At 36.7% G+C, this 22,158-nt stretch overlaps 1 protein-coding gene across 1 annotated transcript; it reads right to left on the reverse strand.

The window, feature by feature from the left end:
• Positions 1–18,260: 18,260 nt before the first annotated feature.
• On the reverse strand, positions 18,261–21,604 carry mc4r (melanocortin 4 receptor). Its single transcript, XM_041968412.1, has one exon. It carries the CDS (start codon positions 20,903–20,905, stop codon positions 19,922–19,924), a length of 984 nt encoding a protein of 327 aa, XP_041824346.1. The 5' UTR covers positions 20,906–21,604; the 3' UTR covers positions 18,261–19,921.
• Between the last annotated feature and the right edge of the window lie 554 nt (positions 21,605–22,158).

Raw genomic sequence — 22,158 nt, forward strand, 5'->3', positions numbered from 1 at the left:
CTGAAGGAGATCATTACATCTTCACAAATGTGTGGTCCAAGGTGGGAAAGATTTTACTTATTTAGCTTTATCGGTGCAATATATATATATATATATATATATATATATATATATACATATATTGACAGCCTTATACTCCAGAGGTTCATCATAAGATCTCAATATCATATTCTCCTTAATTTATTTTAGTTACACATGTGAAAGAAAAAGGTAGTTTATCGTTTTGCAAAGTTGTCATTCTTTCTCATAGCCCCAAATCCACTTTCTGGCAATAATGATAGCAAGTGATAAATATATTCTGGTGTTATTTTGTCTTATTCTTCCTGCAAACATGTCTCAAGTTCTCTAACATTCTCTGTTCTTTGTATAGCTCAGTCCACTATGTCTCTGGTTAATTAGCTAACCGAGGTTAGGCGGCGAGGCTCAGCAAGGTAGAGCGGTTGTCTTGTAACCCAAGGGTTGCCGGTTCGATCCTCGGCCAAGTCGAGTTCATGTCGAGGTGTCCTTGGGCAAGACACTGAACCCGTAATTGCTCCTGATGGGTCGTGGTTGAGCGCCTTGCATGGCAGCTTCTGCCATCAGTGTGTGAATGTGATGTATGATGTAAAGCGCTTTGGGTATCATCCCAGGTACAGTAAAGCGCTATATAAATATGGACCATTTACATGAAGAAACAAACTTTGTCTTTGTGACACAAATCATTCCATTTTCACAAGAAAACGGCCCCTCGAAATAATATGAAAATTAAACCATTATCTCAAGATAATGATTAAAAAATGAATACTCAAGCATGGCCACTGTTGGCTTCCATGTAAATGGACTCCATAGGTTAAAGTGCTCAACCTATTTAGCCTCTTACTCACCCCCTCAAACACACATGTCCCACACCAGCAGAGGGCCTCTGGGAATCCCGTCCTAACTTCAAATTCGTTTATTCGTTATTCAGATCCCCATTAGCAGCCACTAAGGTGGTAGCTACTTTTCCTTGGGTCCACATCCTAAATGTCACCTATAATCCGATAGCTCCGGCTCGATACGGGACGTGTTGGTATGTGTTTCCACAGACAAAAATGAGAAGGATGCTAGAATATCCAATCAAACCCATCCTACTATTTTGGGACCCTTCTGTTGGGATCCTAGACCTACTGGTCCAACATTACAGGTGGATCTTGACACCCTGCAATCTGTTGACTGGGCAATGGAATCATTCCTTCACCTGCAACTCTGCAGTGAGAACAAAGCAGGAGTAACTCCATGTTTAAATATACCGTGGATTTTTTTGTTGTTTAAGCCACACGCAAAGAGGAATGAATACAAATTGCTGGAATTCTGCCATTCTTGTCCTTTCTTTCTGTGTCGCATTCTTCATTTTAACTCAAGGAAGGTGTTGCAGCGCTACATCACACTATTACATAGCTATCTGGCTTGTACATCTATTACCAAGTAAGCCTTTATTTTGGCTGTGTAACAGAGATCAGCGTTTACCAAACCAAACCACACCAAACAGCCCCATCCTGTGCTGGACCCCTCTTCTTGCATAGGATCAGAGTGTACATTCAGGGTAAATGTTGATCCTCTTTGTAGTCTGTCTATGAGCTGTTTTGTTTGTTAAGATACTGGTAAAATGATGAGACTCAGCACAGGGCCAGGCGCTGGTTCTTCACATGGATTTGGTGTATAACTGTCCTGAAAATTAGCAGCCTGTTTGCCTTGTTTTGCCTGACTCTGACTCATGGACAAGAGGAGCTGAAGATCAAACTCATTATCAGATCCACTAGCTTTGATTGCTGAGGCCACAGAATCACTGGAGACTCTGTTACAAAGAAATGTTAACTAACTGCTAAAACATCAGCTTATGGAATAGTATGGTCAACTTATTTTAATGAAGGTTATAAAAATAAAAAGGTCAATTATATTTAAAAAAACGTCTGACTCAGAATTAACACTGATACTGAAGTCTGGCTGCACACCCAGGCTGCATCACAACCTGAACACATGAGCATTAACCATGAGCTTGCAGCTTGAGTGGCAGTTCATGCCCACGAATCTCATGAGGTGTTTCACAAATCAGCTGGGACTGACTCTTTAAAACTGTCTGATAAATAGCATCAACTCCCCATCTTGCTCTCATTTAACAGCAGTTTGAGCTGCTGGAGGTAAGCAGTTAAAATGATCTATTGCGAATTCAGTCCATAACTTCATTACAGGTTTAACACACAGCTTTATTAACCTTCATTTATTTCAGTCAGTGTGACGTAGTGTGTAAAAGCTTATTTATTTTCAAACTGTGGGTCAAGCCCCAGCTGGGATCCAGTAAAACTGGTGACCACAGTCTGATCATTAAATATTTCCTGTTGAAAAAGAGCAAGTAGATGCACATATTAAACCATAAAACCACCAGATCTACATCAAAACATTATCAAATACATTTCAGTAACCATACATGAAAACAGCAGAAATCCTTTGCTAGTTTGATATATTGCAAAGTTTATCTTATCCAAAAAAGAATGTTTGAAATAGTGTCTCTTTTTCTAAAAATATGGGGGATTTAGAGTATAAAATGTTTAGTATTTCCTGGCTGGATTAAATGCATCTTTCAGTGTCTAGAAGGAAGTGATAGTAAAGATGACAAAGTTGCAGAAGCTAATATCTGAGACACACAAGTATTTCTGGTCAAATTCCTGAAAAAAACAAACAAACAAACAAAAAAACAAACAAACAAAAAAAAACTTTTAATGTTATTTTAAATTTTAATAATTTTATGAAGATGAAATTCCATCCCGAATTTAGAAGCAGCATATTGTTTGCATTTGGATGACGAAATAAAATTTTTAAGAACTTATTGCCAGACTTGAGTCCTCTCACCATTCATGCTTGAGTTGTTCTAAGTATCACCTAAGTTCAGTCATGTGAAAAAGTCCATCATTTGGAAGAGAGAGAGACTCACAAATGAAGAACACTCAAGAGAGTTGACAATTTTTACACAACGGCTCAGCAAGTTAACAAATTCAGCCCAAAGTCAAACCATGCAAAGCTGAGAGAAACCTAAAAAATCCTAAATGTTACATGTCACATTTTACAGACCGCAGTTAGCATGTTCAATGTTCAAGTTCACGACAGACTAAACAGAAAAAGACTGAACATGTATAACTTGATTGGAAGGGTTATAAAGTGACAGAAGAGTTGTTAGTTTCAGAATAAAACTATTTAATTTGACTTGTCAGCTGTTAAGTCCCACATACTTTTGAGAAAATAGAAAATATACAGCAAAAACACACAAAACCTAATGATGAAATTTACTACTTTCAGTGTCATACTGGATGGGGAAAGGTTTTCTAGCCTCTGAAATAAAAACAAAACTTCTTTTCCCATGCCTTGAGTTTAATTTGTGGTTATAGCTTCAAACTCGTGCTGTTGCCTGTGGTGAAAGTTCATGTAATTTTTTTAGACTGCAACAACTGTGACTGATTATGATCATGTTTATATGAGATTACCATGAATTACTAATAATAAGCTAATAGAAAAATGGAATTAATAGCCATGTTCTGTCATTTTTATTCATTATAGGGTGTTTGTGTGTCATTACACTAGGATTTCCATTAGTGACAAAAATGATCATCAGCAATTAAATTGTTAATTACGCTTATTTGCAAGACAAATAATTGTATATTTAAGTTTCATATTTCACAGGTCTTTTGTGACTTCTTCTGGTGATGGTGCAGACTGCAACCTATTAAATATCAGCACTGACAAAATTACAAAAATCCACCCCTCAAAGCACAAAGAGATGGCAGTGGAGAAGACAGTGTTGGATCAATTCTGTTTCAGAAACATCCTTTGGCCTACTATTGTCAGGTCCAGGTTGATTAAGTTAATACAAAGCTTTTTTATTTTGCTTTTAATCTACAAACATGGTAAAGTTTTAGAAAATATATGGGTTGGGAGTCCACAACTATCTGCAAAACAGCAATACGCAATATTATTATTGTCACAGTCTGTCCTGCCACTCCTCCAGCACTCCCCTGATCCTCCACACCTGTCCCTGATCCCAGCTCTCCAATCCACCCAACCTCTCACACCTGTTCCCCATTGTCTCACCAGTCCTTATAAGCTCCAGTTCACCTACCAGTCTCCGTCGGACCTCGTTCAAGCAAGCTGAACCTTTCCCCGTCCCGGTCCCGACTCACCAAGCTGTCAACTTGGACTTCATGATCAGAAGACTCCTGCTTCAGTCAGTTTATCAGTTTGGAATAAAACCTGTTAAACCAGTCCTGTGTCAGAGGGGTCCTTCATAACAATTATTAATCACACACATATTTAAAGTACAATCAAACTGCACATAGTTATTTTTTCATTGTATTTATTAATGTGAATTTCCTTTTGATGAGAAAATGCTTTTAAAAAATTGAATTTTTTTTTTCTTTCATTCAAAAATCTGCATCTTTTCTGAATCATTGTCTGAGTGACCCAATTCAGTGTTGTACATTCTGTATTAGATTGATGTGAACTCTCAGTCATCCAAGTCACAGTAACCCTAAGAGCTTCAATAAAGACAACTGGATTTTGGCACTGTTTTTTTTTTTTTTTTTTTTTTTACTTAATCTATTTTTAAGCAGGTGTATTTCATACCCAAGTCTGTCATCACAGGTATGTGAGTTCATAAGATGGAACAAATACCAGTTTGACTTTTACTGATCGATTCTTCTACCTGGGCATCGGTTTGGCTGCAGGACACAGATATATTGATTCCTGGGAGCTTATACCACAACTTCATGGTCTTTAACTGCTAGTAAAATCTGGATTATCCCCATCTGAAAAGTTTTTAGTTGCTCATCTGTGAAATTGCCCCGTATTTGTTTATATTCTTCTCTCTGTCAGAAATAAGGGACAATTGAGAAAAAACCCTCTGGTTCCTCATACTATTTGTGTTACTGAGATATGTTTTAGTGAAACAGACATTGCGTGAAACATACATTTTATCTAGTTTGTGCTTTCTGATAAGTTCATCCAAATACAAAGAACATGAACAACAAAACACAAATAACCGTTTATAACACAGTTAACAAAACAAGATTTAAATCACGTAACTCAACCCTCAACATCTTTTCTGTTATTAGAGCAGTAAAATGTAATAAAATAATTTAAATGTGCAAAGTTATTATTCCAAAGATTCCAGAAAACCACCTGGTAATTAATATTGTGCATGTGCTGCAAACTTTCAGTTATACAATACTTGTTTACATCATTGGTGCAGAGTCATGCACTCCTACATTAAGGATGCATATTAGAAACTAGTACACTAGGAGCTCAATACCTTGCAGAAAAACAAGACACACATGAGTGCTCAGGTTGTGCATGAGCAGAACCAACCTGTGGTGTTGGTTCTGCTCATGGTATTAAACAGAATAGGTCACTTGCAGAAGCCTTAACTACCTGACAAATTAGTTATTACACAATAAGAGATCCATGGCCCTTGTTGACAACACCATCATAGATAAGGGAGATAATTAGGTATCACTTAGGTTAGTTAATTCTATGATGACTCTAGTGTTGTTAATTTCTAGCAAAAAAAAAAAAAAATCTTTTGTCCTCAATGTTTTGTGTTTCACATTACATACATATCCCATTTCTTCTATTTATCATATCTAAATACATTTGCAGACCTGACTCAGCAGCTGTATTTCAGCAGAGGTTACTTTGGTTTCAGCAGTCTTTATGTGTGACTTTGAATGCGCCACTGCAGAGGATGCTGCTTGTTATCAAGCTAACTGGTCTCTGTGCCACTAAATACAACATTAGCAAGATATGCATAATATTTCAAATGGTTTTAATTCCCCTTCTTGTAGCACTCTCTCCACTTTGCTTTTAGTTTCAAAATCTCTACTTTCTTGACTGTGTGATGAAACAATCTTTGGAAATATGACCTATCAGCACCAAGAGGTATTTATCAACAGTATAATTAACCACCTGCACATTTAGCATTTGTAATCCATGAGACAAGTCTAACATCTCCTCTGCAGCTGCAATGATTCAAACACCTTAAATTCTACAAAGAGAATTTACATAATGTACAGCTAACTTTCATGCATATACAAACAGCATCTTTAATCTGATTTGTGTTGGAAATGTCTCCTTGCAGCGAACATTAATGCAGGAACAAAATTTCCAGACAGAGTTGTGGATGCTGAAACACAATTGACAGTTTAACCTTTTAACACCTGACCCAAAAATAATATGCATAAAAAAAAAAACAATAGTTTTAGTGCAAAAAGATAACAACCAAGGGACAGATGACAGTTATTAGAGTATTTAATCAGGGTTTTGCACAGTTACTGTAAAGTGAAGTAACTGTGTATCAGGTATGATATGTTATGTGCTTATATCATATTAAACCTAATTTTCTTTATGTTAATTCCTTTTAATCAATACTTTATAGTTTCACACACATTCCATTCCAAGGCTTTATGAAGAAGTTTTGAGATTAGTATTAAGTGTTGTTAAATGCTTAACATGCAAAGCTGAGCAATATCATAAGGTCAGGGTTTGCAATAGCCCTGGATCCTAGCTGCCACGTGTCACTAAACATACCGCTGGGATTTCATTTTCATGTTTTTTTCTTGGTAACTACAGAAGATGAGACTGGCCTTGCCTGCAATTATTTATTTTGATGCAGACATCTCCAGATCACAATTAATCACTCTGTTATTGCACAATAACGAAGCTCATTACTGCATAACAAATCAATTTATCTCGAGAAATCACCCTTTTGTTTTTTTCTTGAGAGTATCCTACAAAAATGAGAAAACAGTCATGTTTTCTTAGTATTGCAAGATGATTATGGTAAAATTTAAAATGAGTGTTTACTGTTAAGTCCTAATTTTCAGAATAAATATTTTTTACTGTCATGGCAGTTGGGTAGGATCTGCAACATGAAATCAAACATTTGTACAATTTTCTTTGCAATAGTAAGTTGTGTACATATCCTGTTGTTTCTTTGGCGTGTGTGGACAAAGAATCGAATTAACTCTGTTTCAACTGGTAGTTTCTCCTCAGTTTATTCCATTATTCCTTTGTCTGTGGTTTGCAAAAATTAAACTGACTTGACTAAACAAAAAAAAATTAATATTAAGCTATTATTATGATGAAACAATTCTTGTTATATCAAGGTGACATAATTAACCTATTATAAGAACTAAATAGGCTTCCCTGTCTTGATATAATGACGTCACTGTGATCTTAGGAAAGATGTTTTTTGTCTCAGAAGTGTGAAATTATGGTTTGCAAATTATGGTTTGCATCAAGCAAACAAAAGAACTGAAGAGACTGCTGAAACTATCTAAATTATAAACCCTTTAACTATGCATATAATATTTGATTGCACACAGTTTCTGAGACCTTTTGCATCACGTTATGGTAAAAACTCTAAACCCTGTTTTATGCAGTGTGATATGTGCCTTCTGGTTACCTTTCACAATATCAAAAATCTGACATATCCCACAGTGTTTCTTATATTTTCACATTTTGTGAAATGTTATTAAACCTGGAAGGGCATCCCCTTCACGGAAATAATAGAAAGAGAAATAAGATGTTGAATTACTGTGACTGGAGATCACTTAGATGTTTGGTGACTTAAAAAAAATACAGAAATCACAACAATGTGAGGAGTAGTAATAAGAGCATTTCCACACAATATATAAAGAACTTGAGGTGTCGAAACTTAACAGCTGTTTAGCCTTAAGATAAGAAATAACACCACTGAAGCTAATAAAAAAAAAAAAAGTATTAAACATGTTTTAATACACGTGTTCTTGTTTTTCTTTATGTGTACAATGCAAAAGGTGTGAGGCAAGAAGAATTTATAGTGGTTTGAGGGCATCTTGATGGGTTTTTATAAATGAAATTTCATATAACAGCACTGCTGATTGAAACCTTTCTCAAACCAAATGTATCAAGGTTTGTCAGAATCTAATGCACTTATTCTTCTTGCTCACAAAAACCTTTTTACAAGTCTTTGCTTTTATGTTGTTTGTATCTTAAAAATGGTAGTGAGAGGTGATGTAACTCATGTTTTCTTACCTGTTAGAATCCATTAGCCCCTCATTTTCTCATTGTACACATTTAGTCAAATCAAATAAACACTGTTATATAATCTGTTATTATACGAAAGGATTGATGCAGAAATAAATATAAAGCTGAATAATGTTAAATATAGAAAAATATAATTTAAAAGAAGAAAAATCCTCTCATATACCATTAATATACTCTCTGAGTCACTCTGGTGCTTTATTCAGCCATTAAATGAAATTGTAATCACCTGATGATAGTGATACACAATTTTAACTCCAAAAATTCCCCCTCACCACTGTAGCAGATTTGAGTTGAGGACTTTGCTCTCAGTGAAGAAGTGGCACCAAACATGCATTAACCAGTGCACAATTTCAGTGAAACAGAGAAGACTTCCAGTGATGAATTCCACTCGTATTTGCCATGGTTGAGGATGGCAAGAGTTGAGTCAACATGAGATAAATTACTGCAAGCAGCTCTGAACCCAAATTCCCCAAATCTCTATGTGATAAGATTAGACAGCCAATGAGAGCTTAACAGACTGCTGAAGGGTGAACAAAATAAATGCTGTACATTCTGCCCCATAAACCAAGCATAAGGGATGATCCAGGGCTACAATTGTACTGATCATTTCAGTGAATATGAGCTGATTCATCAGCTGTGCGCCGCATGATTTACAGAGGACAGTGAAGCGAGGATCCCTTGCAGGAAATTATACTGCAGATTCTCTGGAGTATCGTTGTACTTTGCAGGAACATAATTTCTTGTTTAAATAAAGTATTTGATTTACAACAGTCTGAGGATTAGAGAGCTGAAGCGGTTCATTTTTTTAATACAGCTGGAAGCTATATGTGCTGAAATATTTGGAAATCTAGAGAAAAAAAATAATTCAACTTAATATATTACTGAATGAACACCATTAAGAATTTATGCACTTAGACGTCCTTTATAAGGTTGGGTCTCCAGTCTCACTTTATTAATCTCCTTTAATATCCTCAACTACTACAGGTGCTGCATTCAGAAGCTCATTGCAACATCCATCCATCCATTCTCTGTACCGCTTGGTCCAATACGGGTCATGGGTAAGCTGGAACCTATCCGAGCATCAACAGGTGAGAGGCAGGGTACACCCTGGACAGATCACCAGTCCATCATAGGCTCATTGCAACACTGTAAAGAAAAAAAAAGAAAAAAAAAACTTTTAGAAAACTACTAAATCTTAGCAGCTGGGCTGCCAGAAAAATCGAGAAAAATAAGAGAAAATAAGTCATTTATCACAATAAAAGTACATTTCTATAATTATCAAGTTTCTAACTTTAATTTTACAAGAGTTCTTGTGTATTTGATATAATGAGCTTGGGTAGTAGAGTGGATAGCCCAATTATCGGAATGTTGTTGGGTCGATTCCTGCTCCCCCAGTTAATCTTTCATTGTGTCCTTGGGCAATACATCCCCCTTAACTTCAGTTTCGGCATCGCATGTATGAATAGAGTATGCGGTTGGCGCGCACTGGCTGCCATGTTTCCATCAGCCTGCCTCAGGGCAGCTGTGGTTACTAGCTTAGTGAATGAATAATGGATACAATGTAAAGTGCTTAGGGTGCCTTGAAAAGTGCTATATCCGTTATTATATACATGGTTAAAATCCGCTTTAAAATGATCAGGTTTAACATTTTCTAGTATATATGATGTGCATATTATACTGTAGAACTTAGCTTTTTGGAATATTGGAGTATTAACTAAACATTGCTGCATTGTTATATTTCCATCCCTCTACAGACATCTTTGATAGGCAAGTAAGTTTCACTTGTCAGAAACAGTTTGCAGAAATTAGAAGTCACTCTTAATCATATTCTACATCACAATGAGCAAAGGAACAAAGAGCTACCCACACATCCACTAAGACACACTGTTTGAAATGTATTGGCTCTTCCAGATCATTCACTCATGTTTGCTGGTTTTTTCATTAAATTAAATTTAGTACAGGATTTAATAATTTAATTTCTCTATTATTGTCACTGTTCTATGCCTAGAATCGGATTCAAGGGCATGAAAGGTAAATTCAGGTACTGTGGTCCTGTTCTCTGGAACAAGCTGCCTGCTGACTTGACATCAACTACTACAATGTCTACATTGAAAAACCCAACATAACACTTTACTATTCCCACAGGCCTTCTTTTGATACTGTTGTGTTGTGTGAGTAATGCCTCCTTAAGTGAGGCATAATTGTGTCTGCTGTTTGCATCTTTCCGTAGTTCATAGTTTTTTTCTGTAGGAGTGCAAAAAATAAAAGGCAGCTAAGCTTTTATTTAGTTTTCAGTAAAACTATGTATGAATTTTAATTAAGCTGGAACATCTATTATACTAAAAAATATCCCAGTTTTTATTTATATAGAAGTTGTGCATTCATATAAAAGAGTTGTAAAGATTTGTAAAGAGGTATAAAAGTTTCTATTCATTATTTGAGCATTATTTTAGTTTCTCCTGTTCTAAAGGAGTTTTTCCTCATCATCATAACCTCAGTGCTACTCAAAAGGGTTGGGGTTATCTAAACGATTTTTTTATAACAGGTTTGACTGGTATTAGCACCAAATATAGAAGTGTGACCAGACTAAATTGATGCAGTCTAAAATGGAGCCACAGTGTATTATTATTTTATATTCTTTATTTTACTTAGAGGAAAAAGTAATAAACCAGATGATCTGATCCCAGAGTCTTGGTCTGTAATGAGTATAATTAAAATAGAAAACGGAGGCCATGCTTCAACTGCAGCAGTCTTCATTTTATTCTGCTTTGTGCAATTCAGTCTTTGTTACAAGCAGCTTTTCAGCACTGTCAAGTGTTATAAAACTCCTTTGTGAGAGCAACATCTACTTTTTAAACATTTTTAATTTTAATGACAAATAGAGGCTGTTTATCAGAGATGCACAACCTTGATGTGCAGTTTTAGTGTTTCGATTGTTATCTTTTAACCTATTACACTATATCCATTAAGCTCCATTGGTCATTATTGGAGCTGAAAAAATTACAGGCTTCACCTATGAAAAGTAAAAGAAAAAGAAGGAGAAGGAAAAAAGAAAAACAGGACAATAATTTTTATTTTCAATTGTTGCACACAGTTAAAACCCTAATGTTCACCAAAGAAGACCAGAAGTGTATTTTAGTGCAAACATTCATGTCTGGAAAGATTTAGTCTCTGAACAGAATAAATGGCATCTGTGTGCATAATCCCTGCTAGGATGGCGGGATCCTTAGTCAAATAAGTTGTTTTATAAGTTACTCAGGTGGGGTTATTTAAGGTAACAGGTACACACTTCTTGAGAACACAAATAGATGTATACAAGTCCCTAGATACCAAGGACATGTCTATGTAACTTGTTATTGTGGAGCAATTATTAATTTAATTTGTTATGTCCTTTTAAGCGTTTTTTTTTCTTCCCTAAATATATGGCCAAGGCTGTTATAATCGTAATGACTTAAGTTTACCTCTGATGCTTCCTGAGCTTTACTGAATGTGTGTATTTAGATGTAGTTCAAGGCTGCAAACAAATACAATTTAAGAAAAATAAACAATTTGTTTTCATTAACCTAAATTATATAACACAACTGAAAATCTTCCACGTTAAACAATAGTATGTCATCACTTCAACATAGATAGATAGGTAAAAAATAGAATAAATAAATTACAACTCATACAAGAACGCCTCAGTAATGACAGGACCTTTAGGAAATGTACAAATCTCACAGTTGAAAAAACATACCACCTCCTATGTTTTGTTGCCAGATCCAGCTATTTCAAATTCAGGGTCTAAAATTACAGACAATGATAAACCTCATCAAAATGTCAGTTTTGCCAAAATTCCTCTACCTCTTTCAACACATCCCTGTACTTATTTCTAAAAAGTTTTTTACTAAATTGGACAAATCCACATCAACATTCCTATGGTATGGTAAGCCTGTGTATAGTGGGATGTTGACATACACACACTCTTATACTGAACTGATATATCTGTTATCAGTAACCCTTCCTGGGTCCAAATTGAAATCTCTGCATCTCAGACCTCTCTCCGAGCATGGCTGTACTAACCACTGACATCAGCACTAACCCAGTTGTCATTCAGACACTTTAAATCTGGTTACAGTTCAGGAAGTGCTTTGGCTCCAGTATCCTATAACCACAATTTTAACCATCCACCACAGACTCCACATTTCAATCTTAGTCTTAGAGATAAAGAGATTATTAATGGGAAAAAAAGCTGCTGCTCTATGCAGGCTGGTTTTCTTTTGGGTGTATGAGCTAGTTGTCATGGCGAGCCAGAGCAGGACCAGAGGAACAAGAAGTAGGACATCAGCTTACATGCGTCGAGGGTGTGACGTTGGTGACAGTTTCATCGTACAGAAAGCACATCTATTGCATCATACAGATAGGAAACAAAATCACACTGAGGACATTTACTAACTTGGATATTTGACTTTTTTTGGACTTTATTGGACTTTGTTCTGTTTACTATTAAGGGTCAAGTTTAATTAATTTTATTTAAATTTATTTTATTGCATTTTCCACAGTATTATTGTTTTTTCTGTATCATGAATTTGCTTATTTTTGTTGTTGTTGCATATATATATATATATATATATATATATATATATATAAATTAATTCACAGCTGAACTATTCATTTGGTACAAAAGTGGCTTTTGTGCCAATAAAGTATTTTTTGTTATTCTGTGTTTTTTCAAACTGTTGTCCATGTCACCTTTATTCTACTATCCTACTACTTCTTCTGATTCAGTCTAAATTTAAAGTACATGACCGTCACTGCTGCTCATGTACAGTAGACAACGTTACAAAAAAGGGATAAAAAATAAAATAAAATAAACAGATAAAAAGAATGTTTTGCAAATGGAGACCCGTTGTCAGCCATCATGAGCAGTTTTTTTTATTGAAGATCTGGAAGCAAAAGCTTTAACTACAGTATCTACACAATCAAAACCCACCCTCTAGCAAAGATACGTAGATGACACTGAAAAAAATCTAATCTGGCCACACACAACAACTCACAGATCATTTGAACAAAATGGACAGCACTGGAAACATCAATACATCAAATAATACATGAAAGGGATCAAACTGAAACTTAAAATAAAAATAACACTAAACAGAAAACCCACATACCTTTGCTTGTATTCTTATCTGTATGTCAATACCAGTCAAGATCTTCTCCGGACATCAGAACACCCCATGACCCACAAACTTTCTGCAGTCAGGACACTTTATGAATGAGCCAGCATCGTCACTGAAGAGGAAGACAGACATTAGAAAGAAGAGCACATGTGACACGCACTGACACACTGCCACTATCCAAAATGGGTCATAATCAGGTCAACAACAGAGACAGACATGTAGGAACCAAAACCCAAACAAAAAACTGAAAGCAACAACAAGGACAAGTTCACCTACCATACATCAGGTGAATCAGTGAACGCGTACAGAGGAAAATGAGAAAACACTAAATCAATCCAAAATAACCCAAAAGACAAGATAGACTTGGACCAAAAATGCAACGTAACATATGAAATTCCTTGTAAAATATGTGGAATTCATACATAGGAGAGACAGGGAGAAGTTTTAACACAAGAAGAAACTAAGACAAAAAGACTGTGAACAGGATGACTCACATGATCACTAAATCAAAAAGCAGAACAGGAAAACCTAAAACCCTTATCAGACCACTGCAAAAGAAACGGACTAGGACATCGCAAAAATCATTGGATCGGAGAGCAACAAATTCAAATGCTGGATCAAGGAGGCCATAGAAATCAGAAGGCGAGCCAAGGACACCATCATCATGCTATCCCACACATGGGACTCTACTCTACAAAGACCATCGTGACCAGCTGGGCAGCAGTCTGTCAGATTGCTGAGCTGGTCACGCCCTCCGGGATACCATCAGCTGATAAAGACATGACGATAATGGCAATGTTTTCTAAAGAAGTCTGCAGTCAAACATAACATCAAACAGGTAAAATTACAACCCCTTAAGAGTTGTTTGATCAAAAATATTTTTATATATTTCTCGTTTTGGGTGCACACTGGCATTATGTACATTCCTGATTCCTGGAGTCGTCGTGGACTTCCACAGCTGAGAAACTGCACTTCACTCTTTTTTTTTTCTTTTTTTTTTTGAAACACCGCATCACTTTAAAGCAGCATTTGGCTTTACGGCATTTTGTCACATGCTGGCAACTGGTTATCAACACAATATCCTCTTTGAACGAGCACCGAATCAGTTAAAGATTGACAGAAAGATTGAAAGAGAAAGACAGGTCAATATCGGATTGATTCACTGGCTGTAAGGAGCTCTGAGTATAGGATAGGGGGTGTTTCATGGAGCTTGGAATGTGAGGACCCAAATGCGTCTTGCCGAAGCAAGAGGCAGACTGGTGCAGGAACAAGGTTTTAATAAAAAGAACTAACCTTACACAGATAAAAGCTGGAAGAACACGACAGAAGCAAGACGATAACATGACAATAAATTGGAGTAGTGAAAAGGAAACCAAGGGGTATATATATAGACAGATGGACTAATAAGGAACAGGTGAAGTGAATGAACAAAATCAAGCCAGGTGAATTAACAACACAAACAGAAAGCAAAACAGCACACAAGGGAAAACCTACAAAATAAGACAACGAAAGCAGAACCATACATGACAAGAGGGTGCCTCAGAAATCAGATCAACCGCATCATTTCAAACAGGTTTTTTTTTTTTTTGTTACTTTTTTTTCCAACCACTAAACGTTGTTGTAGATTTGCTGCTGTTTTTGGGATCATTGTCCTGTTGCACGATCCAGTTTCAGTTAGGCTTTAGCTTTTGGACAGATGGTTTAATTAGAGTGATATACAGAAGCGTTTATGTTTGACTCCTTAATCACAAGATATCCAGTTTTTGTCGATGCAAAGCAAACCCAATCTATCATGGCTTCATAACCATGCTAAACAGTTGGTGTTAGGTGTTTGTGCTAATATGCTGTGATCTAATTTGACCAAAAGATCAGAAAGTCTTGTGGTTTGTTCAGATACAAGTTTGAAAACCAGACCAAGTTCATTTTAGAGAGAAAAGCCAGCCTTGCCTTGCTATATATTTTTCTAATTGTGCTGTCATTCACTCTCCTAAGATGTTGAGGCCTGTCGAGTCTCGCATGTAGTTTTTTTTTTTTTTTTTTCTTCTTTTTTTTTTTGGTTCTTCTGAGAGCATTGCATAGTCTGACCTTGGAATGATCTTACTGGAATGTCTACTCATATTAAGAAAGGCAACTGTCTTGAATGATTTCTCTCATTGCAGATTGATGCTTTGGCATTGACCTCACCACCTCACCCTTCCCAGATTGTTCGTCAGCAACATTTGCTTCTCTAAGCAAATGATAAAGACATTTAATAGCTGATGTCTTTCTTTTCAAACTGTCAAAACCTGTGCTTTTATAAAAGTGTTTGCACGCACATCCCCCACCTGTTTCTGTTTATAAATCAAAATCACTTCTAAAAAGAGGGAGCACCTTGCAGCGCCCTTATGGTAGCTATAAAAGGTCATGGGAACGCCTATAATAAATACTCATCATATCATTTTCATGATGGCTCAGGAGGGGAAAAGAGGGAAGAAGTGGATTTTTTTGGAATGTGAGACTGAGCCTGATGGACCACGTTGAAAAACGTAAAAAGATTTTATTTGGTGGGGATGACATTTGTTTTAAAGACTTAAAACAAACAAAATGATTTTAAAATGAACCCTAAAAAGAACAGGCAACCAGCGTAGTGTGGCTAAAACAGGATAAATGTGCTCTCTCTTTCGTGTTCCAGTCAACAGACGAGCTGCAGCATTTTGCACCAGCTGCAGACAGGACAGAGATGGGACAGAGAAGTACAAGGCATTGCAGTAATCCAGCCATGTTGCCATAAAAGCATCAATTACTGTTTTGAAGTCCTGCTTTGAAAGAATGTTTTTGGCCTTTGCCAGTTGCCTTAGCTGGAAAAAGCTAGATTTCACCACTGCATCTGCTTATCTAGGTTAAAATCACTGTCCATTTTTACACCCAAATTTGTGACATCAGATTTACAATACTGTGCCAGAGGATCCAAGTTGTCAGGAGAGGACCCACTGGCACCAGGACTAAAAACCATAACTTCCACCTTCTTTTCATTAAAATGACAGGTAGGACCTGAACCATTCCAGGGCAGTACCATGAATGCCATGTGTCATAGAATGAATAACTGAAGCTAGACTGGCCGGTGCATGTTGGGAGGACTTCTTCAGAAAGAAGTTTACAAGACACCATAACATAGAGCGGTTTCATTACTTTCATTAGCCGCCTGAAGCCCTTGTTTTCACCAACAGAATATGGGTACATATCCTTGCAAATGAAGCCCACAATCACCTCAGTTATTGTGGACCCAGGCCAATGAGCTGCAACACTGGTGAGCAACATGTTGAATCACACACAATTTGAATTTTGACATTTAGAGAGTGAAAATACGTTGGTTAATGCCAGCAGATTTAATTTTCAATTTAAAATTTCCCTTATTGAATATTATTATTATTATTATTTTTCATTTTGTTCTCACTTGAAGCTCTTATTGCAACCTTAGTCCAGTCAATAGCGCTGATTGGAGAAACCGGACATTGTTGCAAATTGCATTGTTTTGTTTGCCTGTTCTCCCCCAGTGAATGAAAGTTAATGTATCGTTGTGTCAAACCAATGATATCGTCTAACAGGTCTGGCATGAAATGGCTGAAGGTTGGCTGTGATATCCCTGACCTGTGAGTCGGTTCCCTCTGGAAGGTGCTGGTTGCCAGAAAACCCAGTGCTGTCAACACTTGCAGAGGGACCGGCACGGCTTGTTTCCTTCTGGTGCGTCTCTGTAACGCTGGGCCCAAAGCATCACAGATGTCCAAGATCATCACAGAGGTCAGAGGTCATCACAGAAGTCCGAGAACATCACAGAGGTCCGAGAGCATATAGAGGTCCTATAGCACAGCACACGGCAATCAGAACCATTTCATGAGCCATGCAGTAAGTCTTGCTGGTCTCAGAAAATTTGCTCACTTTGGAGTTTTGTGCCAAATTGTCCAGCAGTGCCAGATAAGCCATTGTGCGTCTTTACGCACTAGAATGCATGCCGTTTTATATCCAACCATCAATTTTCTGAATAGCTGCAGGTAAGGAAATTGTAACCTGACTGACGAGCACATTTCCATGACAACCATGTTATTGTAATATGAAATATTATTAATTTGTCAAGTTCAAGTTGAAGTTCAAGAAGCTTTATTGTCATTTCAACCACATATAGCTGACGTAGTACATAGTGAAACAAAACAACGTTTCTGGCACATGTTGGCAGCAGACTCTCAGTCTTACTTAGCTGAATGTATTTTATAACAAGTTTTGTTTCACAATGACAGAACATATTTTAGCGGCTGAGGTTCTTATTAGTAACATCTCCTTTCCTGTTTTAAATCCTGATTTTTTTACTGTCTGTATGCACTCTTAGGATTATCCATATCAAATACGCTTCTTTATTCATTTATTTTCAAATAGCTCGAATATATAAAATATGGTGTAAAAGGTAATATTTGATTTTTGTCTCACATTTTCATATCATTTTATTCTGTACTGATGGTGTCACAATTTCCTGTTTCATCAGATTTTGAGTGTACGCCAGGGCCAGAGTCGTCGTGGAGGTTGGAGCATTCTCCTGCCAAGTTTTGTTTTTATAAATCCCAAAAGTTGATTATTAAGCCAGTTTTTGTACGTACACCAGCTTTAAAAAGGAGCCCCTGGTAATGAACAAGAGATATTTTTTTAATCTCCTATGTGACCTTAAAATATATTAAAAAAAAAACATAGTCTTTATTTTATGGCATTATGAATCCTGTTAAATAAGAGATTGTTTTCATATCTAAATTGAATTAAATGTGCATATTTTTCTTGTTAAAGGTTCAACAGCCTTGCTTTGTGCATAAAGGTTAAAGTCTTCTTCCAGAAAAACATTGACAAACTGAGCTGTGTGGCTGAGGTTGCATCATGATTTATTAAAGTCACAGCTGCAGTGACTCAGAAGCACTGATCAAGCAAACACCTTAGCAGCACAAATGAATCACATTCCAAACAAAACTGTAGAAAGAAAATCAGACACCAGTGTTCTTCTGCATTTTTATCAGCTCAGAAATGTGCTTCAAGTTTTCAAAGGCATTAATAAATAAGGCAATGTTGCAAATGTCATTTACTTACATACACAGATATATTTAAGAAACACCGTCACATAGAACACTGTTGCTTTTTACATCACAGTGAAAAATATTTAAGGCAAAGATAAAAAGCAACAAGTTACATAACATGAAAAAAAACATTCAGAATAGTCATTAGTGTAACATGTCATTTTTACATGCTTAAAATGAGAGTTGGTACAACCAACATGTGCAAAGTCGCACTAATACCTAAACAAACCACAAAGTCACAAGAGTTGCGATTGAAAATAAGCAAATGTTACAGGCCAGCACGGATTTCATGGTCTCTATGGAAGGTCTGTTTGGGCAATTTATCATCATTTAGTAATTATAAAGTAACTTTTTTTTCTCCATTTTTTCCCTGTTTGTCATTCTGCTTCAAAGAAATTTGAGAGGCAAGACTCTGCCAAAACAGATAAATTATCAATGTGTATAATAGACTTATTTGTGTGCCACAAAAAAGTAAAATAAAATAGGAAATATTTAGACTAAACAATTAATGCAAATGAAAAAAATCAAACACATAAATATCTCCATGTATAATATCCCTTTTCTTTTTCTTTTTGTTGGCACCCACCATGATTTAAAATAAAGAACAGAATCAAAACCACAGATGCAAAATGTCATTCAGAAAATGTGCCTAAGGGACACACTGACATTTATTTTAGTGCAGTCTGACTGGTTCTCTGTACATACAGTGTAGTGTTTTCTTACCCTGTGAGTTATTTTACAACACCATCAATCAGTTTTTTGTTGACGGTCAGTAAATTTTCTGCTTCAGTGTCATAAAAGATTGACATACCACAAAGACAGAAATATTTTTTTTTTGCTTGTGCTCATGTTTTGTAATCTTCACATTCATCTACTTTCATCTGAAGGCCGTTATCTCCTCAGAAAGTCAAATAGCATTTTCAGACACTTTTTTACCTTCAAAACCATTTTGTTTAAATAGCAAAAACACACCTTTATGTCATGACAGACGCAAAAGACTCAAATGCAGTGTTAAGGCTTTTATCTCATGAGTGTATATGGAGATGTAAACATTGCTGAGATTATTGAGAATTCTTTGAGGTGCTTAAATAAAGGGGTCGATGTATATCTTTATAATTTGCACTGTGCCTGTTTTGAATAGGATTACAGTGTCTGTTTGGTTTATAGTCTTATCACTGTTTGCAATCTGTTAAAGAATCTAGGTTCTGTGCTGCAGCAGCAGTGACATTTCATTGCAGTAATTATTGTTGGAACAATTAAATGAGTAGAACTTCAAAAAATTAATGATTTAAGGAGGAATGTGTATAGTTTTACATGCATTATAGTCACATTTGCTTCCATCTGCAGAACAGTTAATAAAGAATGAAATTACATTTATCTACAGAGCAACTCTCTACTTTACAAGGTGTTTGGAAACCTACCTCTTAAGCAACCTGACTCACATAACCAGCAGCATGTGCCCAGTTTATCAATCATTAACAGCGGTCCAGACTGATAACAACTCAAAACCTCAAAGTCCTTGTTTTGTTCAAATACTTGCAGGCTGTGTTTTCAGGGTTGTGGTTCTGGGAATAATTAGCACACAGCTCACACACACAAGAGAGAGTTTGAGCAGCAGAAGATCTCTTTAAAGGTTTTTCTCATCTCTTGACTACGAAAGGCATAGATGACAGGGTCAATGACGGAGTTGCACATGATGAGGATGAGGTACATGTTAAAATGGGACATGAAGCAGGTGCAGTAAGGGTTCCTGGGGCAGGTGATCATGAGAATGAGATGAAGAAAGAAGGGCGCCCAGCACACAACAAACACCCCAAGGAGGATGGTGAGGGTGATGGCGCCTTTCATGTTGGCTCGCTGCTGGATGGGTGCATTGCCCTGCAGGGCTGCAATCCGCTTCATGTGCAGGCGCGCCAGCAAGAACATGTGGACATAGAGTGATGCCATGAGCACCAGCATGGTGAAGAACATAGTAATGAGGCATATGAGTACTGTGGTGCTTTCTGAGTAGATGATAAACAGGATGCCAGACACGATGCAGCATGTCCAGATGCTGCTGATGACCAGCATTGCTCGGCGTAGGGTGACTATGTTGTGGTATCGCAATGCGTAGAAGATTGTGATGTAGCGATCGACAGCAATTGCAAGCAAGCTGCAGATGGATGCTAACAGAGAACTGCAGATCATAGAGTCAAACACATTGTCCATGCTTCTTATTAATGTGGCAGGGATGGTCAAGCTACCTCCGTTGATGAGGGCTATGACAATAGTCTCTGAGGCATTGGAGACACTCACAAGCATATCAGCAACTGCAAGGCTGCAGATGAAAAAGTACATCGGTGAGTGAAGGTTCTTGTTTTTGATAATAGCAGCAACAACCAGAATGTTCTCCAGCAGACTGACAATGCCCAGTGTGAGGAAAACCTCTGTGGAAATCAGCATCTGCTCATAGCATCCTACAGATGAGTCCTTCTCCTCTCCAGAGAAGTCTTTGTCAAGAGGCAAAGTGCCAGAAGTGAGGTTCCTGTTGGGGTAGCCTTGGATCAGTCCAGGGTGTACAGTGGAGTTCATTTTGGCTCCTTTTTAGCTCCCTTCTCCTCCTGGTTTAGGGTCTTTCTCTTTACAGTTATGTGTCCATGTAGTTTGTCAGTCTTAAAATCTAATCATTATTTGGTAAACAATAAGGCAATGTTAATATAGAAAAAAAAAAAAAAAAGGAAAAAGAAGATTTTTCTTTCCTTTTTCAGTCTTCAGGATTTCCAAAAGAGGCAGTTTTCTCAACCAAACACAGTCACACAGCCCAGGTGTAGAAAGAGGCAAAAGAAATAAGTGGTCCCCAAAACAATGCAAGGAGGATGAGTGGATGGAGTGAAGCAGATAAAGGTGAGAGGCAGCTTAACATTAAGCCGAAACATGAGAAGCAGAGTGGAGCAGCTCACCGTTTGACTGCAAGCGAATCATTACTTCACACTCTGGTCTTCCTCTGCTCTCTCCATCTCTCTCGCTGCTATTATACCAGACACACACATAAAAATAAACACACACTCGCACTCCCATGAGCCTTTCTGTCCTATCTGCTCCCTTATAAGCCAGAAGGAGGAGCAGAGTTCAGACTGACGCATGAATGGAGATTTTTAGAATGAATCATGAACATGTTACTCCATCATTGTCATCATCATTAATATTGTTGGTGAAGATCAAACAATAAATGTTGAGTTTAGATTTTCATTTGACAGTAATAACATTAAACATGGTAAATCATGAACACTGACTTTACATTAAACATGGTAAATCATGAACATTGGCTTTATATTTCTAATTTATCTGGAAAATTAAACACATTATGGGAGTCAAAATGATCGTTTAGCTAAACATTTGAAAAGAGCTGGGACAGGAGCATTTGACATTATTATTATTATTATTATTATTATTATTATTATTGATTCCTTTTACCAAAGTACAATGTTTTTTTATTGATTTATTTTTTGTTTATTTCTATACACTAATAAAAAGTCACTGAAAGGGGCTTGAAGGTTAGAAATATCTAATGAAATCCAGTGAGATGTCTACTAAGTTGGCAACACTGGTTGTGTTACAGTCTAACTATAGCATCTTCATACTATGATGTACATTAACTAGATTAATATCAATTAGATTATTGAACCACACTGACTATTCTCGGTCAAGTCTTGCCATGAATTGTAAAATATAAACATTTGTCAACATACAAAATGTATGAGATAATGTTTTTTAGCCTGTTTTGTACCAGGTAATGACATATCATGACAGGAATTGTGACAAATAAATCAAAATGTAAAAGTTTA

This window comes from Melanotaenia boesemani, chromosome 18, assembly GCF_017639745.1.
Source record: "Melanotaenia boesemani isolate fMelBoe1 chromosome 18, fMelBoe1.pri, whole genome shotgun sequence".
Classification (NCBI taxonomy): domain Eukaryota; kingdom Metazoa; phylum Chordata; class Actinopteri; order Atheriniformes; family Melanotaeniidae; genus Melanotaenia; species Melanotaenia boesemani.